The 22,606-nt window shown below is 42.0% G+C and overlaps 1 protein-coding gene across 3 annotated transcripts in view; it reads right to left on the minus strand.

The window, feature by feature from the left end:
• Nucleotides 1-22,606, minus strand: part of SFMBT2 (Scm like with four mbt domains 2) — a 287,202-nt gene that overhangs the window by 21,864 nt on the left and 242,732 nt on the right. For all 3 annotated transcript variants that reach the window (XM_040343342.1, XM_040343341.1, XM_040343343.1), the window contains 3 exons: nucleotides 22,492-22,568; nucleotides 17,873-18,012; nucleotides 9,619-9,728 (listed from right to left, as the gene is read on the minus strand). In XM_040343342.1, the coding sequence (XP_040199276.1) occupies nucleotides 9,619-9,728; nucleotides 17,873-18,012; nucleotides 22,492-22,568 (327 nt within the window). The remainder of the gene's footprint in view (nucleotides 1-9,618; nucleotides 9,729-17,872; nucleotides 18,013-22,491; nucleotides 22,569-22,606) is intronic.

Raw genomic sequence — 22,606 nt, forward strand, 5'->3', positions numbered from 1 at the left:
GAATAGGTCATGGCAAATTAGTTTAATTAGCTTCCCTGACAAATCTTAATCTCGCCCATATGGGTTTGAAAAGCATAGGTTATTTACAAAATCCTGCGGTGGCAAACATAAAACTTTAATGACTGTACATGGATGCAAATAATAATAAAATGCTTCAGAGGTTTGGCAAAGAAGAGAGTCTGGTCATCTTTGTAAAATAGTTCTTTCTAAACAGACATACTGATTACAATTAACTAGGACAGCTGGAGTTCCAGCCTGTACCTATCCCATTTACATACCATTTAAAGAGTCAGGCCTCGTACACACGACCGTTTTCCTCGACAGAATCCATCAAGAAACTTGGTGGCAGGAAAACGGTCGTGTGTATGCTTTTCATTGAGAAAACTGTCGAGGAACTCGACGAGGAAAAAAGAGAATAAGTTCTCTTTTTCCTCGACGGGAGTCTCAATTTCCTCGTTGTGTTCCTCGTCGGGCTGGTTTTCGATGAGAAACACGTTCGTGTGTATGCTAAGAAACCCGCACATGCTCATAATAAAGTATGAGACGGGAGCGCCCCTTCGGTAAAAGTAGCGTTTGTAATGGAGATAGCGCATTTGTCACGCTGTAACAGACTGAAAAGTGCAAATCGTCTCCTACCAAACTTTTACTTAACACGCAGTAACATGAGATTAGCAAAAGAAGCCCCAAGGGTTGTGCCAGTGGAATAGAACTTCCCCTGAACGACGAGTTTTGGTCTTGACCGTGTGTACGCAAAGAAAGCTTGTCGAGTTTCTCGACAAGCCTAACAAGGAACTCGTCTGAGAAAACTATGTGTTTTTTTCCGACGAGTTCCTCGGTCGTGTGTACGAGGCCTCAGGCTGGCCATACATGTGTCCAAAGTTGAAAGAATTTTCTTTTGAAAATCTGATCTAAGTATTTTCGTTCGAATTTGACACCATTAGTGGGCGGCAGCAACAGCCAATTTTCATGCAGCCATCGAATTTGAGTGATCGGGCATGTTGGAATCTTTTTGAAAAACAAACGATTTTCTAATTAATGAAGGGAAAATCATGCGAGAAATGTAATAAAAAAAGAAATGCACATGAGCGCAAGAAAAGAAAATTCCCAGAAAGAAAAGAAGATTCCCAGCCACAAAAAAATATTTTCTGTAGCAACATGAGGGGAAATTGAAGGCTTGGTTGGTCGAATTTCAAAATCAATGGAGGCACAATAGGATCACAAAACGCACAAAATGTCTGATTTTTAAAAGACAATTCTTTCAAAATTTAACCATGTTGAGCCATAGACAGTGCTAACAAGGGAATCCCTCCTACTGAGCAATTGTGTGCTCCCGTTGGTGGGGGGGGGGGGAATGACGGGTCCAGGTGGGGGAATACCTGCTCCTTACAGGGAGAAGACAATGGGTATTCTACATTCTAGCCGCCAGTGCATTCAGCTACATTCTAGCAGAATGTACCAGATTCCGTTTGCCCACATGCAGTTCAAATGTCGGCCAGTTCAGCAAAGCTGTCTACCGTCTATGGCCAGCTCTGGATGATCTGTGTACATTGCAAGGATTTCAAATAACTTTATTACAGATTCATACATTTTTGTTGTTCAGAAGGAATAGCTGTTTGTTTGTCTGTGTCCATATGCAAAGTGAACTTGTATGGGAGGGGTTTTATAATTATGAATCAGCTTCTGCACCTGCAGGGCTCTAATGCAGAAAGCTGATGGGTCTGCATCCCTTTAGATGTGGTTTCCCTTGGAAAGCATCACACCAAAAATGACTTTTTTTGTTGCAGCTGATGGGCAAAATCTGATTTGTGATACATACTAGCACTTTATAACTTTGCCTTGAAGGTTAAAAAAATAAAAATCCCCATTGGTTTACTACCGCTTTAAGTAAACCAGAGCAGAAAATCGAATAATTATTGCCATTTATCTATATCAATAGATTTTTGTTTCATGAATTTATTTAAAATGAAAGTAAAGGCAATCTTCCTTTTGTAATAAACCCCCATACAGGGTTTCTTGCGGGATTCGGTTAGCAGCTTAGCCTCTGGAATTGCAGCACTTGAGAGCACAGTACTAAGAAACATACTCAGCAGGTTATTGATCCAGAGAGATATCTGATTGTCATTTCCTGGAGTCAGGAAGTCAGTTGCGCACTTGAGAAACAAAACTGGCAGCAGCTGCTTGAAAATAATTTGGCAGAATGCCTCCACTTCATTTCAGTATATGCTGCCTGCCGCCTGTAACAGGCTGAACAGGCACACAAATCTTTTCATGCTTTTAATATACGTCAAAATCTGTAAATCTATGCTACAAACTGGGATAACAAAAATCTGTTGTAATCAGTCCTAAATGAACTAAAACCGATAAAAATAGGATATTACATTTAGCTATAAAAGAGGCCCACTGAACGCATTGCTGTAGGAATAAGTATAGTAATGCCACGTACACACGATTGGTTCATCCGATGAAAACGGACCGATGGATTTTTTCATCCGATATCCGATGAAGCTGACTTTCATCAGTCTTGCCTACACACCATCAGTTAAAAATCCAATCGTGTCCAACGCAGTGAGGTAAAACACAACGACGTGCAGAGAAAATTGAAGTTCAATGCTTCCGAGCATGCATCGACTTGATTCTGAGCATGCATGGATTTTTCATCGATGGATTTCCCGCTGGCGATCGTTTTTTTCTATCGTTTTTTTAACCATCAGAAATTTTTAAAACAGGTTCTATTTTTTTTCACCGATGGGAAAAAAATAGATGGGGCCCACACAAGATCGGTTTGTCCGATAAAAACGGTCCATCGGACCGTTTTCATCAGACGCACAGATCGTGTGTACAGGGCATAAGAGGTAAAAAGCAATCCTTAGCCAGACAGCTTTCCTTATTTGTTAAATATATTACTACAGAAGAGATGGGTCTTGATCTTTCTACTGAAGGCCAGGTGGTTTACCTCCATTCGGATGGCGGTTGGTAGAGCGTTCCATAGTCTTGGTCCTTGGACCGCAAATCTTCATTCTCCTTTGGACTTGTATCTAGCTTTGGGTATCTGGAGTAGATTTTGGTTGGTGGATCGCAGAATGCGATTGGTGTTGTAAGCTTTTAGTTTCTCACATAGATATTGGGGGGCATTTCCCAGAATACACTTATGCGTTAGACAGAGTGCTTTGAAAGTGATTCTGTCTTTTACGGGCAACCAATTAAGGGATCTCAACGAAGGTGAGATTGATTCCCATGTTTTTTTCCCAGTCACAAGTCGAGCGGCCATATTTTGAACGACTTGCAGACGAGTGATTTGGTATTTTGGGAGTCCAAGATAGAGGGCATTTGCATAGTCAAGTCTGGAGTTGATAAGTGTCCCCACCACGACTGCTATGTAGTATGCTTGTAATCCAAAGTACTCGCATATCAAAGCGAGTTTCCTCATTGAAGTCAATGGAAATGAAAATAATTTGTTCCGCATTGACTCCCTCGGGGGTCGAATTACAATTTGCCAGGGGTCACCAAATCCTGGGCTGTTCCTGAAGCCGACACCTCTCTCCCAGCCTTTTTGCGTGCCCATTCAGTTCACTGCATGGCTGGGGGACAGAGACTAGAGGTCAGCTGACTGGTGAGAAATGTGAAGTGGAAGGGGCTGGAGGAGACCCTATCTCCTGATTTCGGTAGAGGTGTCACTGCTACGAGACACCACAAAGTCGGAGACACAGTGAGTAACACTAACTGTGAATATAGTTCCCAATTAAAAGTCCCCACTACAGTTCTCAGATCAGCAGATTACCTGGATCAAGAGTACCTAAGTTGGCTGATCAGAACTCCCCCCATCAAATTACTTATTAGGGGCGCAAATGACTTGTATTGCCCTGGGTGCTGACAACCCACGCTATGAAAATAATTTTACTGTTAGGGTTCCCCACAACTTGGGAAATTTTATCAAAGGGTCACGGCACTTGAAAGGTTGAGAACCACTGCTTTAATGGGATGCAATACCGCATGCGGCCAGAGGAGGGGAGTTCCAGAGAGCCTCGGAAACAGCCGAAAAGGCCCGAGGACACTTCGGCTGACCTTGGCGAACCTCGGAAAGACTTCCTACCCGAGATCTTCTGAGGTCAGCCATGCTGTACTCTGGATTTTCCATGCATTTCCGAACGGCGCTGATCGGCTGCAATCGGCGAAGTTCAGCTCTGCTCGGCTCCGGCGTCCCCCCACCTCAGGCCAAAAGCGGTACTGCACACCGCTTTGGCCTGAATCGTGCTCGTTTCGTGAGACACCACTCGCAAACCGAGTCACGATTTTTTAGAATACAGTGCTCGTATTGCGAAACGCTAGTTAACCGTGTTACTCGCAATCCGAGGTTCCACTGTATGTCTTCTGGATCCAGATAACAGAAGAAGGACTACAGTGATGTCTGCGCAAGGGAACTGTGCTTGACTACCATTCCACAGCACCTGGAAATTATGCTGGTGACAAAGACAGCAGATTTAAGCTGGCCATACATGGATCGAAATTCAACCAATTCAGCAGGGACCATCGAAATTTTGATACATGTATGAGCACTGTGGTTGTACAGAGGTCGATCTACTGATTGACTTCTGTACAGACGCCCCGTTGGATTTAACCTGCTTGATCATCGTTGCAGGCTATAGCCTGAAATGCTGATCAGTGTATTCTGACGGGGTGGACTCCCCAATAAATATTTAGTGTGTGAATGGGGGGAATCAAGTCAGATTTTTTGTTTTTTTGGTTTGTTTGTTTGTTTAACCAATTCGTTTTAAAATTCACTCATTTATGGACTGCCTTTGAGTATAGGATTGCTTCAGAAGGTATTTAAAATCATGAGAGAGGGTGGAAGGGGAAATTTGTTTTGCCTGAAGATGAGCTTTAAAGGAAACCTGTCCTGAGAGAAATATGCAGAAAGTCATTTCTGACTTTTCATTCAGCAGGTGCTAGTCGCCTGGCTCTCAAGTTGACACTCTTGTTTCAATACCTGAGGCCAATGACCCAAAATAAGTTTGTAGACAAGGACTTCTGCAGCTTTTATTTTGACTTTCCTTTTGCATGTACCCAACGCGCAAACATTTCTCTCTATTTCCCTTTAGGTTCACAAAAGACGGTTGCAGGAAAACAAAGCCATTATCTACTAACCAAGCAAAATCATGAATATTTAAAGTGAATTCCTTGTTAAATTTTAATGTCCTAAATTTGACTGGAAAGTTTCAATGTTGAATTAAAGTGGCCCTACTGTTAGATCAAAGACATTAAAGTATACAGGCAATCCTATAAAATAAGATGATTAACGCATTGACTGTCCCTGGTATGCAACACTCCTGATCCCCCACTGTCTGCTATGGTGTCTCCTCAGCCACTACATTAATACTGTGTCATGAAGTGGCATAGCAGAAACCAGAGCATGCACGGGAGGACCGACACACCCTGAAGTGTCAAATACCTATGATACAGCTGTAGCATTGCAAGAAAGATTGCAAGGATTGGACTCACATTATATCAAAAAGGTCTGATTTAATCATCAGTATTAGTATTAATTTTATGGCAGGTCTGTACTTTTTGGCCCGGATTCTGATACGAGTTACGACGGCGTATCTCCAGATACGCCGTCGTAACTCTGAGTGTGCAGGGTCGTATCTATGCGCCTGATTCTTAGAATCAGTTACGCATAGATTTCCCTAAGATCAGACCGGCGTAAGTCTCTTACGCCGTCGTATCTTAGTTGCATATTTACGCTGGATCCTAGGTGGCGCTTCCGTATATTTACGCATAGAATATGTAAATTAGGTAGATATGCCGATTCAGAAATGTACGTCCGCCCGGCGCATTTTTTTACGTCGTTTACGTAAGGCTTTTTCCGGCGTAAAGTTACCCCTGCTCTATGAGGATTAGCCAATGTTAAGTATGGATTTTGGGCCAGCGTCGAATTTTGTGTCGTTTGCGTAAGTCGTTCGCGAATAGGGCTTTGCGTAAGTTACGTTCACGTTGAAACAAATGAGGCTTTGCGGCGTAATTTGGAGCATGCGCACTGGGATACGTCCACGGACAGCGTATGCGCCGTTCGTAAAAAGCGTCATTTACGTGGGGTCACGAGTAATTAACATAAAACACGCCCACCTCCTCCACATTTGAATTAGGCGGGCTTACGCCGGCCCAGTTACACTACGCCGGCGTAACTTACAGCGCAAGTTCTTTCTGAATACGGGACCTGCTGCTGTAAGTTACGGCGGCGTAGTGTATCTGAGATACGCTACGCCCGTCGAAAGATACGCAAATGTAAATCTGAATCTGGGCCCTTATCTTTAGCAACAGAGTCACTTCATAATAGAACACAAAATTTGTGTTTCTCCACGACAGTGAAAAGTGGATTCAAGTGACTTTGAACATGGCATGGTTGTTTGTGCCAGACAGGCTGGTCTGAGTATTTCAAAAGCTGCTGATCTACTGGGATTTTCACACACAACCATCTCTAGGGTTTACAGAGAATGGTCCTAAAAAGAGAAAATATCCAGTAAGTGGCAGTTGTGTGGAGGAAAATGTCTTGTTGATGTCAGAGGTCAGAGGAGAATGGGCATACTGGTTTGCGATGATACAAAGGCAACATTAACTCAAATAACCGCTCATTACAACCAAGGTATGCAGAATACCATCTCTGAATGCATAACACATCAAAACTTGAAGCAGATGGGCTACAGCAGCGGAAGACCACACCGGGTGCCACTCCTGTCAGCTAAGAACAAGAAACTGAAGCTACAATTTGCACAAGCTCACCAAAATTGGACAATAGAAGATTGGAAAAACGTTGCCTGGTTTGATGAGTCTCGATTTCAGCTACGACATTTAGATGGTAGGGTCAGAATTTAGCGTAAATAACATGAAAGCATTAGGCCGCATACACACGGTCGGACAAAAACGATGAGAATGGACCGAGGTTCAGTTTCATCGGTCCAAACCGACCGTGTGTATAGCCCATAGGTCTGTTGTCCTTCGGTCCAAAATTTTAAAACATGCTTTAAAATCAAACCGATGGCCCGCTGCCCGATCGGTCCAAACCGATGGTTAGTACAGAAAGCATCGGTTCAAAACCCGTGCATGCTCAGAATGAAGTCGACGCATGCTTGGAAGCATTGAACTTCGTTTTATTCAGCACATCGTGTGTTTGAGCTCACCACGTTCTGACCCGATCCGTTTTTGGAACGATAGTGTGTACGCACATCAGACCATCAGGCCACTTCAGCAGTGAACCGATGGAAATGGCCGTCGGACCATTCTCAGCGGTTTGGAACGATCGTGTGTACGCGGCCTTAATCCATCCTGCCTTGTATCAGTGGTTAAGGCTGCTGGTGGTGGTGTAAGGGCATGGGGATATTTTTCTTGGCACACTTTGGGCCCCTTAGTACCAACTGAAAATTGTTTAAACGCCAAGGCCTACTTGAGTATTGTTGCTGACTATGTCCATCCCTTTATGACTACAGTGTACCCATCATCTGATGGCTACTTCCAGCAAGATAATGCACCATGTCACAGAGCTCAGATCATCTCAAACTGATTTCTTGAGCATGACAATAAGTTCAATGTACTCCAATGACCTCCACAGTCACCAGATCTCAATCCAATAGAGTATCTTTGGGATGTGGTGGAATGGGAAATTCGCATCATGGATATGCAGCCGACAAATTTACAGCAACTGCGTGATGCTATCATGTCAATATGGACCAAAATCTCTGAGGAATGTTTCCAACACCTTGTTGAATCTATGCCAAAAAGAATTAAGGCAGTTATAAAGGCAAAAGGGGGCCAACCTGGTACTAGCAAGGTGTACCTAATATAGTTACATAGTAGGTGAGGTTGAAAAAAGACACAAGTCCATCAAGTCCAACCTATGTGTGTGATTATATGTCAGTATTACCTCCCTGTATGTTGTGGTTGTTCAGATGCTTATCTAATAGTTTATTGAAACCATCGATGCCCCCTGCTGAGACCACCGCCTGTGAAAGGGAATTCCACATCCTTGCCGCTCTTATGTTAAAGAACCCTCTACGTAGTTTGAGGTTAAAGCTCTTTACTTACATTTTTAATGAGTGGCCACGTGTCTTGTTGAACTCCCTTACGCAAAAAAAGTTGTATCTCTATTGCGGGGTCACTAGTATGGTATGTGTAAATTTAAATTATATCCCCTCTCAATCGTCTCTTCTCCACAGAGAATAAATTCAGTGTTTGCAACCTTTTCGCATAACTAATATCCTCCAGACCCTTTATTAGCTTTGTTGCCTTTCTTTGTACCCCATTTCCAGTACATTCTTCCTGAGGATTAGTGCCCAGAACTGGACAGCATACTCCAGGTGCGGCCGAACCAAAATCTTGTAGAACAGAAGAATTATTGTTTTATCTCTGGAGTTAAAGGGGTTGTAAAGGAACAATTTTTTTTTCCTAAATAGTTTCCTTTACCTTAGTGCAGTCCTCCTTCACTTACCTCATCCTTCCATTTTGCTTTTAAATGTCCTTATTTCTTCTGAGAAATCCTCACTTCCTGTTCTTCTGTCTGTAACACCACACAGTAATGCAAGGCTTTCTCCCTGGTGTGGAGTGTCGTGCTTGCCCCCTCCCCTGGAATACAGGAGAGTCAGGACGCTCTCTACGTTGCAGATAGAGAAAGTAGCTGTGTGTTAGTGGGCGTCCTGACTCCTGTAGTCCAAGGGAGGGGGCGAGCACGACACGCCACACCAGGGAGAAAGCCTCAGGCCTCGTACACACGACCAAGGAACTCGATGGGCAAACACATAGTTTTCCTCGTCGAGTTCCTTGTTAGGCTGTCGAGGAACTCGACAAGGCAAGTTTCTCCATTCCCGTCGAGGAAAAAGAAGACATGCTCTCTTTTTGGCTCGACGGGATCCTCAACAGTTTCCTTGTCGAAAAATGTACACACGACCGGTTTCCTCGGCAAAAAAAAAATCCCAGCAAGTTTCTTGCTGGTTTTTGCCGAGAAACTCGGTCGTGTGTACAAGGCTTCACATTACTGTGTGGAGTTACAGACAGAAGAACAGGAAGTGAGGTTTTCTCAGAAGAAATAAGGACAATTAAAAGTAAAATGGAAGGATGAGGTAAGTGAAGGAGGACTGCACTAAGGTAAAGGAAGCTATTTAGGAAAAATAAATTGTACCTTTACAACCCCTTTAATCCCCATATGAAATGGCCGGAGAGTGTATATAGATTATGGTTAAAATTCTAGACTAGGTTGTCAAGTCAAGTGTATAAAGTGCATATTGTTTACTGCCTGCTGAGTATGAATCTCCTTTAAGTTGTTGCAGGTCTGCACAAGTTATTTAAAGCATATCCTGTGTCTGATTCACGTAAACAGTGTCTCCTGTGCAGCTGTAAAAACCTGCTGTATTATAATTATCTTACATAGTAAAGCCAAATAAGGTGATTGTGGTAGAACATAGCTGCCCTTTTTGTCAAATTGAAATCGCCATAATAAGGCCAGTATGACCTACCATATTTATAAGCCTGTCCCATGGTATACATATTTTATAAGAACTATTGACTCCTGATAACAGTTTACATGATTGGATGCAGCAATAAAAAAAACTTGTCTGTATTATCACTGGAACTTACTTGGCTTTAAGAGTTTCTTCCTGAAAATTCCACGATGTATCTTCCACCAATTGAAGCTCTCGTAAGACCCGTCCAGGTTTATAAGCAGCATTAATTACCATACTGAGGACCTGCCACAAATATATACAACATTAGTAGCTGTACGATTGATAAGTTTAAATAATGAAAAGAAAATTGTTCAAGTGTCTTTTTATGTGAAAGAATGAAAACCCAAATCCTGCATTTCCTTAGGTCTTGAATAAAGAGGAAGATATTGCAAATGTCTGTCCCTTCAATGCCAGCTAAAGAAATGGAGAGTCAATTATCACTGGGACATATTGTAACGCTTCATCACTCTACTAAAAATATGTTTATGTCTGTGTACCTATTGTACCGTAGTTATGAGAGGAACTCTCCCCAATTGGGTGAAAGGTGGTAGTAAAAAAGGCTCAAAGGTGTAGATCCACAAAGAAAGTACGCCGGCGTATCTATTGATACGCCGGCGTAATTTCAAAATTCCCGCGCCATATCTTTGTTTTGAATCCTCAAAACAGGATACAACGGCATCTGGGTTAGATCCGACAGGTGTACGTCTTCGAACGCCTTCGGATCTTAGATGCAATTTTTCGACGTCCGCTAGGTGGCGTTCCCATCGTAATCCGCGTCGAGTATGCAAATTAGCTATTTCCGACGATCCACGAACGTACGAGCGGCCGTCGCATTTTTTTACGCCGTTTCCGTTCGGCTTTCTCCGGCGTATAGTTAAAGCTGCTATCTGGTGGTGTACTCAATGTTAAGTATGGCCGTCGTTCCAGCGTATAATTTTGAAAATTTTACGTTGTTTGCGTAAGTTGTCCGTGAATGGGGCTGGACGCCATTTACGTTCACGTCGAAAACAATGACGTCCTTGCGATGTCATTTGGAGCAATGCACCCTGAGAGTTTTGACGGACCGGGCATGCGCAGTTCGTTCGGCGCGGGGACACGCTTCATTTAAATGAAACACGCCCCCTACCCGCCCAATTTGAATTCCGCGCCCTTACGCCGCGAGAGATACACTACGCCGCCGTAACTTACGGCGCAAATTCTTTCAGGATTCAAAGAAAAAAGTAAGTTACAGCGGCGTAGCGTATCTCACATACGCTGCGCCCACGCAGATGTATGTGGATCTGCCCCAAAGTCTTTAACTTTGACTTCTAAAGAGAACTAAACAGTTTTGACAGGGAGTGGAGGCTAAGTAAGCGTTTTTGTTTTTTTTGTTTTTTTTACTATAGATAAGCATTGTTTACATTCACGTGTTTCTCACTGACTCAATACCTCTGCTGGTATGTTCCATAAAGTTTTAAATTCCTTTGCTGTTTGTTCAGAATATGTAAATAATTAAATGTGCATAGACTGGGTAAAAGAGCCCTTTAAAGACACTTTACTGTTGAGAACATATGTAGGCTGCTAATGATTTTGAAGATCCTTGCCGTGGTACTGATCCAAAAGCTTCCATTTTTCTATCTCTGACGTTACACCCTGCAAGCTTGTTCCAGTTCAGTGATGACTAGTGACTAAAGAGTATTGAGGTCAGAAACAAATAGAAAACTAATATATTCAGGAGGTGGTCAGCAATGGTAGATTCCATTTTTCTCTCTATGGGTTTTAGTAGTTGTATAAACCGGAGCCTCGCCTTCTGTGACCAAGCAGACTAGAATAGAAGTCCAGACAATCAAGGCCAACCCATTCCCTCATTGGTCAGAAAGGATGGGCTTGATGTTCAAGTCGAGATCACAGTGCATTGACAGCTGCTGAATGGCCAAAGCACACACATGACCTGTATGCTTTGGCCAATCACAGCTTGATGTGCTGTGAAAGGCATGATTGGACAAAGGCAGGGTGCCTTCGCACAACAATATACGTCGGCAGAATGGCACGGGCAGGCAGATGGATGTATATATACGTCCCCTTTAAGAAGCGGCATTGTGGACGCGCGTCCACTACGAGCTCTGTGAGCCCGACCGTGGTTTCTGCAGACTCGATGTCTGCGGGGATACCCGTGATCGTCTCACGGAGAGGAAGAACGGGTAAATACTGATGTAAACAAGCATTTCCCCATTCTTCCTAGTGACAGGACACTGATCACAGCTTCCTGTAATCGGAAGCGGTGATCAGTGTCATGTCACAAACAACCCATCCCCCCTACTGTTAGAAGCACTCCCTAGGACACACTTAACCCCTTCAGTGCCACCTAGTGGTTAACCCCTTCACTGCCAGTGGCATTTTCACCATAATCAGTGCATTTTTATAGCACTGGTCGCTGTAAAAATGACAATGGTCCCAAAAATGTGTCAAAAGTGTTCGATGTGTCCGCCATTAGGTCGCAGTCACGACAAAAATCGCAGATCGCCGCCATTACTAGTAAAAAAATTATAATAAAAATGCCATAAAACTACCCCTATTTTGTAGATGTTATAACTTTTGCGCAAACCAATCAATATACGCTTATTGGGATTTGTTTTACCAAAAATATGTAGAAGAATACATATCGGCCTAAACTGGCCGATATGGATTTGGGGATATTTATTATAGCAAAAAGCCACAAATTTAGATTTTCTTTCAAAAAAAATTCTCTATTTTTGTTTATAGCGCAAAAAATAAAAACCGTAGAGGTGATCAAATACCCCCAAAATAAATCTCTATTTGTGGGGAAAAAGGATGTACATTTTGTTTGGGAGCCACGTCGCACGACAGCGCAATTGTCAGTTAAAGCGACGCAGTGCGGAATCGCAAAAAGCGCTCTGGTCATTGGCCAGCAAAATAGTCCGGGGCTTAAGTGGTTAAAGCACATTACACTCCAAAATCATCAAAATAGCCTTCCCTATTGATTCCAATGAAGTTTGCCAAAATGGCAAATATTCACTGTAATCTACTGTTTTTTTATGAAATTTCAGGGAAATTAAACATCTTTTTTGCTCATCACTAATTGTGAAATTAATAATAAATGAATTGTGCTCATCCCTATTTCAAACACACTCTTCTATATTTCTGCCATTCAGCAAACAGTATCTTTTTTTTTTTTAAAGGAATTTTTTTCCATCGTAGAGATAAGTGGGGAAAAAAAAAGCATTTTTAAGTGTAATGTTTATTGTCAGACAAAGTGCAGTATGTGTTACCAGTGTATAAATAAGCTTTCTCATGTAGGAAATAATGCTGGGTTATCAGTTTCTTGTCTCTAGTCAGTAAGAAGCAGTATGTGAAGACAGCCTGATCTACCCTAAAGCCAGGTCTACTTTAAAGGTCACTAATCTCTTTTCTGACAAGTAAGCGTTCAAGTTGAACACACTAAGCATGTGGATTTTCAGTTGTAAGGTGAACAAATCAATTATATGGGAAAATATGCTCATGTACAGTTCAATTTTTGCAGGTGAATTGTCCTTGGTAATTTAATAAACATAGAAAAATATCATAAATATTAACTCTTTGCTGTAGGGCATATATTGCAGGGGTCTGTGTAAAAATCCTTGCCTACAGTCAGCCCAGAGAAATATATTAATGGCAAATGCTGAGAGCACAAAACATTGAAAACACCCGCTTTGTGTGAAATAGAATGACTAGCGGAATTTATATTCTTTAAATTGTATAGGAAGTGGAGTATGAAAACTGAGAAAGGGGCATAGATGTATCCAACGTATCTAATATAAACTCATACTTCATGTTAACGCTCCATTTAACTTAGTACATGCCAGCTGGAAGCTCCTGACTCACAAGAGAGATGTAAAAGAGTGATTAGAGAAAAAAGACCAAGTGGCCCATTTAGTCTTCCCCATTTTTTTATTTATTTATACAGTAAAACTTTGCGGTTTAGGAGCATTTCGCAATACGAGCTGTTTTCTTTAAAAAAATCCTGACTCGATTTGCGAGTGTTGTCTTGCAAGACGAGCAGGATTCAAGCCTCTGGGGTGTGCAGTAACACACGTGGCAAGAGGTGTGGGGGCGCCAGTGACGCTCTGAGACACTCAGAGATGATCGGAGTCACTCAGAGAAGCTCAGAGACACTCAGAAATATGGGGAAACTTGCTTTGATATACGAGTGCTTTAGATTACAAGCATGGAATGGATTATGCACGTACTACTGTGTTTAAAAAAAATCTTTACATTTTTTTTTGTATAGTATGTTCTTAAGCTTATATGAATCCACTTACTATTGACTGATTCACTACCTCTGCTAGAAGTCTATTCCAAGAATCAGCTACTTTTTTGGCAAATACTTTCTAAGATTAGCTTCATATACAGGTTAATCTAATAACTGAGTAGATACCATTTCCTTAGCAATGTGACTATTTACTCGTCAAAGTGAATGTTCACTTAGCTTAGGGAATCAACCATTTATGTGCACAAGGGAAAAATCTTGTTTTTTTTATTTTAAATTGCACTAAAAAAAAAAAAAAAAAACCTTATATACTATGCAGAGAGCATTCACATTTCAAAATGAACATCTACTTTATTAAGTGAACAACACCTTTAGTAAATCAACCCTCCAATATTGTTTCTGCCACGTACTGTATACCTTGTTTCAGACATGTCAAGTGGACTGTGTCTTTTCAGATATATCAAGGGCAAGTGTTAACTGGCCTTTGTGCATGGCAGAATGGATTCTCTTCTCAGAAAAGGATAAAGCCTCGTACACACAACTGAGGAACTCGACGGGCGAAACACATCGTTTTCCTCGTCGAGTTCCTTGTTAGGCTGTCGAGGAACTCGACAAGGCAAGTTTCTCCATTCCCGTCGAGGAAAAAGAAGACATGCTCTCTTTTTGGCTCGACGGGATCCTCGACAGTTTCCTCGTCGAAAAATGTACACACGACCGGTTTCCTTCGGCAAAAAAAAAATCCCAGCAAGTTTCTTGCTGGTTTTTGCCGAGAAACTTGGTCGTGTGTACGAGGCCTAAGGTAATATAAAAAACAGCTTAAGGTAGATTGATGCATATCTAAAGAAGGCTAACTACATCTATGAATGAACTCTAAATGGTCTAAAAAAAAAAAGATTTGAAACAGATCTCAAATGAGAACATAAAGCTGGGTACATAGGTCGAAAATGGTTGATTTGGCAAGAACCAGCCGACTTTCAATCCACATCCAACAGAAGGTGGTTTCTGTCGAAAAAGCATGCTGGAAAACCAACAGCAGATCAGCGCTCCCATCCAATGGCTGCAACCGTTAATCACAGTGTTCTGGTGGAGGGGGAGTCCTCCTACCAGAACACAATGGGGTTGATTTACTAAAACTGTTGAGTGTAAAATCTGGTGCAGCTGTGCATGGTAGCCAATCAGCTTTTAACTTTGGCTTGTTCAGTCAAGCTTTGACATTAAAACCTGGACGTTGATTGGATTCTATGCAGAAATGCACCAGATCTTGCACTCTCCAGTTTTAGTAAATCAACCCCAATAGCTCAGCGGGGAAGTCACTGCATTAACATTGCTTGTGTTAGTATGATGATCTGTACGTTTTTTCCATCAGCCCACTGGGTAGAACGAAAAACAACTTCCATGTGTACCCAGCATAATGCACGCTGCATTTGCCTATCTACACAAACCCTAAAAACATTGTGATAAATGTTTGTTGCAGCGTGTATTTCTTGTACAATAGATAGATGCATAGATCACATGAATCTTTACCAAAGTAAGAAAAAGTAGTGTGTTTAATTCATGGTTGAGGATTCTAAGCCACCTACATCTATATGCTGATTAGATCAGCAGTGTCATCAGATCAGTAACAAACATATGGTCATGTCATTTAACTCGTCTGTAGCACATGAATGATATATTTCTGCAGTCTTACGTTTAGATATAAATATAGCCAAGCCTTGGGCTTAATATCTCATAAAATCCCTATCAGTTCCCTTATAGCTGTTAGCCCTTTGCAAGAACAGAAGACCGGATCAAACATCATTTAGTTAATTATCAGTATTACAAGCAAAAAATGTTAGATCTATTCCTAATGATCCAAATTCTCTTTGAAGGGAAAATATCTTTAAAGTCTAACTTTATCCAAAACATTTAATCTTTTATATTATAAAATATTATATATTCCAGATAAACAAAGCAATGAAGGGTTAGAGCCTTTGTCAGTTTTTTTTATTGCCATTTGTGTTTCTAATATGGGGATTACTTCTAACTTCCTGTTGGAAATAAAGTGACTGGAAACCTCTTCAATGGATCGCCAGACAAAAAACAAAATTCTTATGGAGTGATGAAGAGTTAGGCCTCGTACACACAAATAGGATAGCCAGAGGACAATGATCTGAAGGACCGTTTTCATCGGTCAAAACCGATCGTGTGGGGGCCCCATAGGTTAGTTAACCTTTAGTTAGTTAGTTTAAAAAATAGGAACTTGCTTTAAAATGTAACCGATGGACGCCTAACCGATAGGTCAGAACCGATTGTTAGTGTGCAAAAGCATCGGTTAAAAACATGTGGATGCTCAGAATCAAGTGGACGCATGCTTGGAAGCATTGAACTTTGTTTTTTTCAGCTCGTCGTTGTGTTTTACGTCACCGCGTTCTGACACGATCGGTTATTTATGGTGTGTAGGCGTGACGGACCATCAGTCAGCTTCATCGGTTAACCTAAGACAACGGTCCTTCAGACCGCTGTCCTCTGGCTATCCAATCGTGTGTACGAGGCCTTATAATTTCAGAAAGTCCCGGAGACCTGCTTTTCAATGCCATGCAGCCTGAAGCCTTGTACACATGGTATGATTGTTGGAAGGGGATTGTCTGTTGACAGACTGTTGTCCTAAATTCTTACCGTCAGTACGCTCCTTTTGACAACTGTTGTCCAATTTTCATCCAACAAATGTTGGATGACAGTCTAGCTAATTTTCAGCAGACATCGTCTGATTTTCATATGGTCAGTACACAAATCCGTCACACAAAAGTCGAAAGTACAAACCAGCATGCTCGGAATCAATGCTCACCAAACACGGAATTAGCAGAAGGGGCCCAAAGGGTGGCACTCAAGAGCTGAAATTCCTCGTAGTACGTCACTATGTTCGTGTTTGTGGCACGACAATTGTGTGCCGTTAGTATGCAAAACAAGATCCTGGCACACGCCCTTTTGACAAAAATCAGACGCTCACTTGGCCAACAATCGTACTGTGTGTATGAGGCTTAACTCAGAGCCAGTGTACATGAAAACTGCAAATCCATCTGCAGATATAAACCTCGACTTATCCCCCAAAAGTTTTAAAGCTAATATATAGGATACTTGAAATTTGATCTTTCTACTATTGTGTATAAATAAATTAAATTTTTATATATTTTTTTGATTATTTATGTTGCCCACATAATCCCAACCTTAGAAGTTTTCATATTTACATATATAGGATACTTTATCTAATGACTATGCCATATGTTTTTCATTAAAAAATCCCACTATTAGCAAACAATTCACCCTTTTACAATACACCTTTATTAAATCCACAATAAGTAAGTTATCAATTATATTTAGGAATAAAACAGTAGAGACATGGCTGGTGAGATTAACTCTTGAGGATGATTTACTTAAGGAGTTAAACATGTTACACAATATATTCTGTCAATTTTCTCTTCAATTATCCAATCACGTACAGATGATATAAGTGAACAGGATTTTTTTTTTTTTTACATGATTGGATAATTGAAGTGAATACTCACACAATTTATTATGTGAACATTGTTAGCTTCTTTAGTAAATCAGCCTTATTGTGTTATATTGGTTTTATTCTGTTCTGTAGATGGAATTCTTCATGCAAGTAAAACCCCAGCCAAAGCGTTATTTCACTTTGGAAATAGCTGGGAAAATAGAGCGTTTGTCAGGTTTTTACTGCTGATTGTGTCTCTGTTTGCTCGCTGTCTATGAGGAAGGTAATGAGGGGACATCCTCCGCACAGGGACAGCAACAACAATAATAGCTGCATCCCTGCTACGACTGTTTAGCATGGTCATGCATTAAAAATGCAACAGGAAGAGAGACTCTCTTTAAGTGAAGGTAATTCCCATGTTAGACAGCTGTCACTGGAACAACCGTCTTCTTTGGAAAATGCAACCTTGCCTCTTGTTTTGATGACTGCTTTAAAACATTGGATTTCCTATCAGTTGCCATCACAAGTGGGTATATAAACAGGGTGAATCTACCCAGCAGGGGCACACACAGCAATAAAAGTCCAATCATTCCCCTACACTACTCTAAAACAAAGAGTTATATGTACACTTATGGACATATAATATATCAAAATAATATCTTGGCTACATACCTCTTTAAGAACCAACACACATTTCCCAGGACCTACTGACTGAGGTAGTTCTGCTATCCGACCTTTATTTAAATATGGTCCTGAAAAGCAACGGTGATTTATATACAGTCGGGGACAACAGTATTTTCCATTGCTGGTTCCTAGACAGAAAGAGCAACAAGATATTATGACAATGTGGACATTTTTAACAAATTTCTCTATGTTTCATACACATTACACATGTGTGTTAATGTTTAACCACTTCAAGACTAGGGGCCAGATCCACATACAATTGCATCGGCGCAGCGTATCAGAGATACACTATGCCACCGTACCTTACCTGGCGTATATTCGAATCCTCAGCGAGTTCGCGCCTTAAGTTACGGCGGCGTAGTGTATTTCTGGCAGCGGATTTGAAATTGGGCGGGTTTCATTTAAATGAAGCGCGTCCCCGCGCCGAATGAACTGCGCATGCGTCGTCCCAAAATTTTCCGCCGTGCATTGCGCTAAATGACGTCGCTAGGACGTAATTTTTTTAACTTAGACGTGAGTTACGTCCATCCCTATTCACGGACGACTTACGCAAAAAATGCAAATTTCGACGTGGGAACAACGGCCATACTTAACATGGCAATTCTATCTATACACCGCAAAATACCAGCTTTAACTATACGCCGGAAAAAGCCGACTACAGACGAAGTAAGAAAATGTGACAGTCGCGCGTACGTTCGTGGATCGTCGTAAATCACTAATTTGCATACCCGACGCAGAAAACGCCACCCAGCGGACGCCAAAATGTTGCATCTTAGATCCGAAGGCGTACGAAGACGTACACCTGTCGGATCTAACCCAGAAGCCGTCGTATCTTGTTTTGAGGATTCAAAACAACGATACGACGCGGGAAATTTGAAAGTACGCCGGCGTATCAGTAGATACGCCGGCGTACTTCGTCTGTGGATCTGGTCCACGGCCTTTTTCTGACATTTGTTGTTTACAAGAAAAAAAATCTATATTTTTGGCGCAAAAATTACTTAGAACCCCCAAACAATATAATTATTTTTTAGAAGAGATCCTAGAGAATAAAATGACGGCTGTTGCAATATTTTATGTCACACCGTATTTGCGCAGTGGTATTTCAAACGCAATTTTTTTTTTTAAATACACCTTAATACATAAAAAAAAACAGTAAAGCTAGCCCAATTTTTTTGTATAATGTGAAAGATGATGTGACGCTGAGTGAATAGATACATGTCATGCTTTAAAATTGCGCACGCTTGTGGAATGGCGACAAACTGTGGTACTTAAAAATTTCCATAGATGACGCTTTAAAAATGTTAACAGGTTACCTGTTTAATTATAGAGGAGTGCTAGAATTATTGCTCTTGCTCTAATAATCATGGCAATACCTCACGTGTGCGGTCTGAACACCATTTACATATGCGGGTGCCACTTACGTATGCCTTCGCTTCTGTGCGCGAGCTCAGAGGAATGGGGCACTTTACTTTTTTTTTATTATTTATCTTACTTTTTATTTTTACACTGTCCCTTTTTTTTTTTAAACACTTTTATTCCTATTATGTAAACATCCCTTGTAATAGAAATACGCATGACAGGTCCTCTTTATTGAGAGATCTGAGGTCAAAAAGATCCCAGATCTCTCATTTACCTTTAAAAGCAATACATACAAAATAAAAATACATTTTGTCTTTAAGAATAAAGAAAATCCCTTTAAGCCTTAGGCCCCATACACACGAGAGGATTTATCCGCGGATACGGTCCAGCGGACCGTTTCCACGGATAAATCCTCTCAAAGATTTCCGCAGATTTCGATGCGATGGAGTGTACACACCATCGCATTGAAATCCGCGCGGAAATCCTCTGGCGATGACATGTCGCGCCGTCGCCGCGATTATGACGCGGCGACGGGCGCGACGCTGTCATATAAGGAATTCCACGCATGCGTCAAATCATTACGACGCGTGCGGGGAATCCCTTTGGACGAATGGATCCGGTAAGTCTGTACAGACGAGCGGATCCATCCGTTGGAATGGATTCCAGCAGATGGATTTGTTGTGCATCACAGCAAATATCCGATCTGCTGGAATCCATCCCAGAGGAGATTTCTCCGCGGAAACAGATCCGCTGGCGTGTACACACCATAGGATCTATCCGCAGAAACCCATTTGCTGGGATTTATCTGCGGATGGATTCTATCGTGTGTACGGGGCCTTAGAGTGACAATAGACGTTGCTCCAGTCCTCCGAGGGCATAGAGCCGAGTGGGGGCAATCTTGAGCTCACTCGGCTTCCTGTCCAGGCATCTGAGGGATCGGACAGCTCCGGGTAGCGGTAGGCGCGCACCTCTCCTGCTGCCTACAAAAATGATCTAAGTGATCTTGCAGCGAATCCACTGCCGGGACCACTTTTATATAAAAGCTGACCGCTTAACTGAAATAAAGAAACTGGGATTATGGCAGCTAGCTGCTGCCATAACAACGGTATTTAACATCAAAGTAATGACATACATTTACAGTTAGGCGGTCGGTAAGTAATAAGGATGCCCATTGAAAAAAAAAATGTAAAGTGCCATTATATACATATGATGTACTTCCTATTAAGTGGCCATGCATAGTTGTAATATTTTGCTTCCTTGCAAGTCTATGACTCAGTGACAACAATCCAATCTCAGATGGCATTAAAAGCTTTGTGTAAATGGACTTTAATGGAGAAGTGTGGGAATAGTAAATAAACAAACATCTATACTAACCTCCCTGCTTGAGCATCAGTGCAGCTGTCCCCCACTGGCTTTAAATCTGAGAACTGAGAGAGCACATGACCACTGATTGCTCACGCTCTGAGCAGAGAGTGGTAACTGTTAAGCCTCGTACACACGACCGAGGAATTTGACAGGCGAAACACATAATTTTCCTCGTCGAGTTCCTTGTCAGGCTGTCGAGGAACTCGACAAGGCAAGTTTCTCTATTCCCGTCGAAGAAATAGAGAACTTGCTCTCTTTTTGGCTCGTCGAGTTTCTCGACAGTTTCCTCAACGAAAATGTACACACGACCGGTTTCCTCGGCAAAAAACTATCTCCCAGAAAGTTTCTTGCTGGTTTTTGCTGAGAAACTCGGTCATGTGTACGAGGCCTAAGTGCTTTGCCTCTCCAGCGCTCACAGGAGCACCAGGCCAGGGGGGCGGGAGCGGCTGGCTCAGGCTCTTAGCAGCACGCTAAGAGGCTTAGCCAGGTCTGATCAGCTAGCTGGGTGGATCCCAACATTATTGTCAGGATCCTTTTCACAGCCTAAAGCAAACCTGACATCAGCTGAGGCTGATTCAGGATCACAGGAGAGCACTAGTAAGTGAACCCTATGATCTAGAAGAGAAGTTTAACCAAAAGAGCTTTTGCCATACTTTACTTTTAAACTCATACATGGTTTAAGTGCAGTATTCTTTCAAGTGATGTTGCTTTAACCTATATCTGAGATGCTTGTTTTAAATTGCAATAAGCTGCTCTTAGTGGCTTTTTGCATTCCCATTTCTCTGCAATTAAAGCGGGGGTTCACCCTAAAAAAAAATTCTAACATTACATTGAGCTGACTTCTGAGACTGACAGTACGCTGATCTTTTTTTTATTTTTTTTGTACATACCATTTTATCGCCATTTTACCCCCTGGCTTCCGAGTAGTGAATCCCGCGGGAGTGGGCGTTCCTATTCACAGGCTAAGTGATTGACGTATGACAAAAGCTTCCCACTGGCGCATATGGTGCTTCATGAGTTGCCGAAAGAAGCCGGACTGCGAATTGGCTCTATACGACTCTATACGGCGCCCTTCTTTCGGCAACTCGTGACGTGGCCGTATGCGCCGAGGGGAAGTTTTTGTCATACGTCAATCACTTAGCCTGCGGCATTCACTACCCGGAAGCCAGGGGGTAAAATAGCGATAAAATGGTATGTACGAAAAAAATAAAAAAAGATCAGCGTACTGTCAGTGTCAGAAGTCAGCTCAATGTAATGTTAGAATTTTTTTTTAGGGTGAACGGACCGTTTTCATCGGACATGTCCGCTGGGATCATTTGGTCTGATGTGTGTACACACCATCAGACCGAATTTCCCCGCAGACAGTGACGTGGCGGCGACGATGACGCCACGACGTGCGCGCACCAGGAAGTTCAATGCTTCCACGCATGCGCCGAATCACTTTGACGCATGCGTGGGATTTCGGGCCAGCGGACATGTCCGATGTCTTAGCATGCTAAGAAACTTTTGTCTGCTGGAAACCTGTCCGCTAGGCCGGGAAACTGTCCGACGGACCAGTTTCAGCAGACATGTTCGGTCGTGTGTACAAGGCCTAAGAGCCGGTTCACACAGCCGTGGTACGACTTCGGGGGCGACTCTACAAGTCGTCATGAGGACGACTTCAGAGGCGACCTGCAAAACGACTTCTGTATAGAAGTCAATGCAGGTCGCCTGACGAGTCGCCCCAGTGTGAACCGACTCTAAAGTAGCTTATGGCAGAAATAAATGTAACCATAACATTGTGTTTACATACAGTAACATACACAAATCCAAAAATACACATCAATCATTAACAGACATATCTTTTTATAATGGCATCAGTAATCTAATCAAAGTTGTTGTACCTGTTGAAAAATTATCAGTCTGAGGAAAAGGACAAGGGTCATGAGGTATTTTCTCTACAGGCACTGAGGATGGCAATCTATAAAATACAAATTCCATATTAGTGAAGCAGACAAT

The sequence above is a fragment of the Rana temporaria genome, chromosome 3 (genome assembly GCF_905171775.1).
Source record: "Rana temporaria chromosome 3, aRanTem1.1, whole genome shotgun sequence".
Classification (NCBI taxonomy): Eukaryota; Metazoa; Chordata; class Amphibia; order Anura; family Ranidae; genus Rana; species Rana temporaria.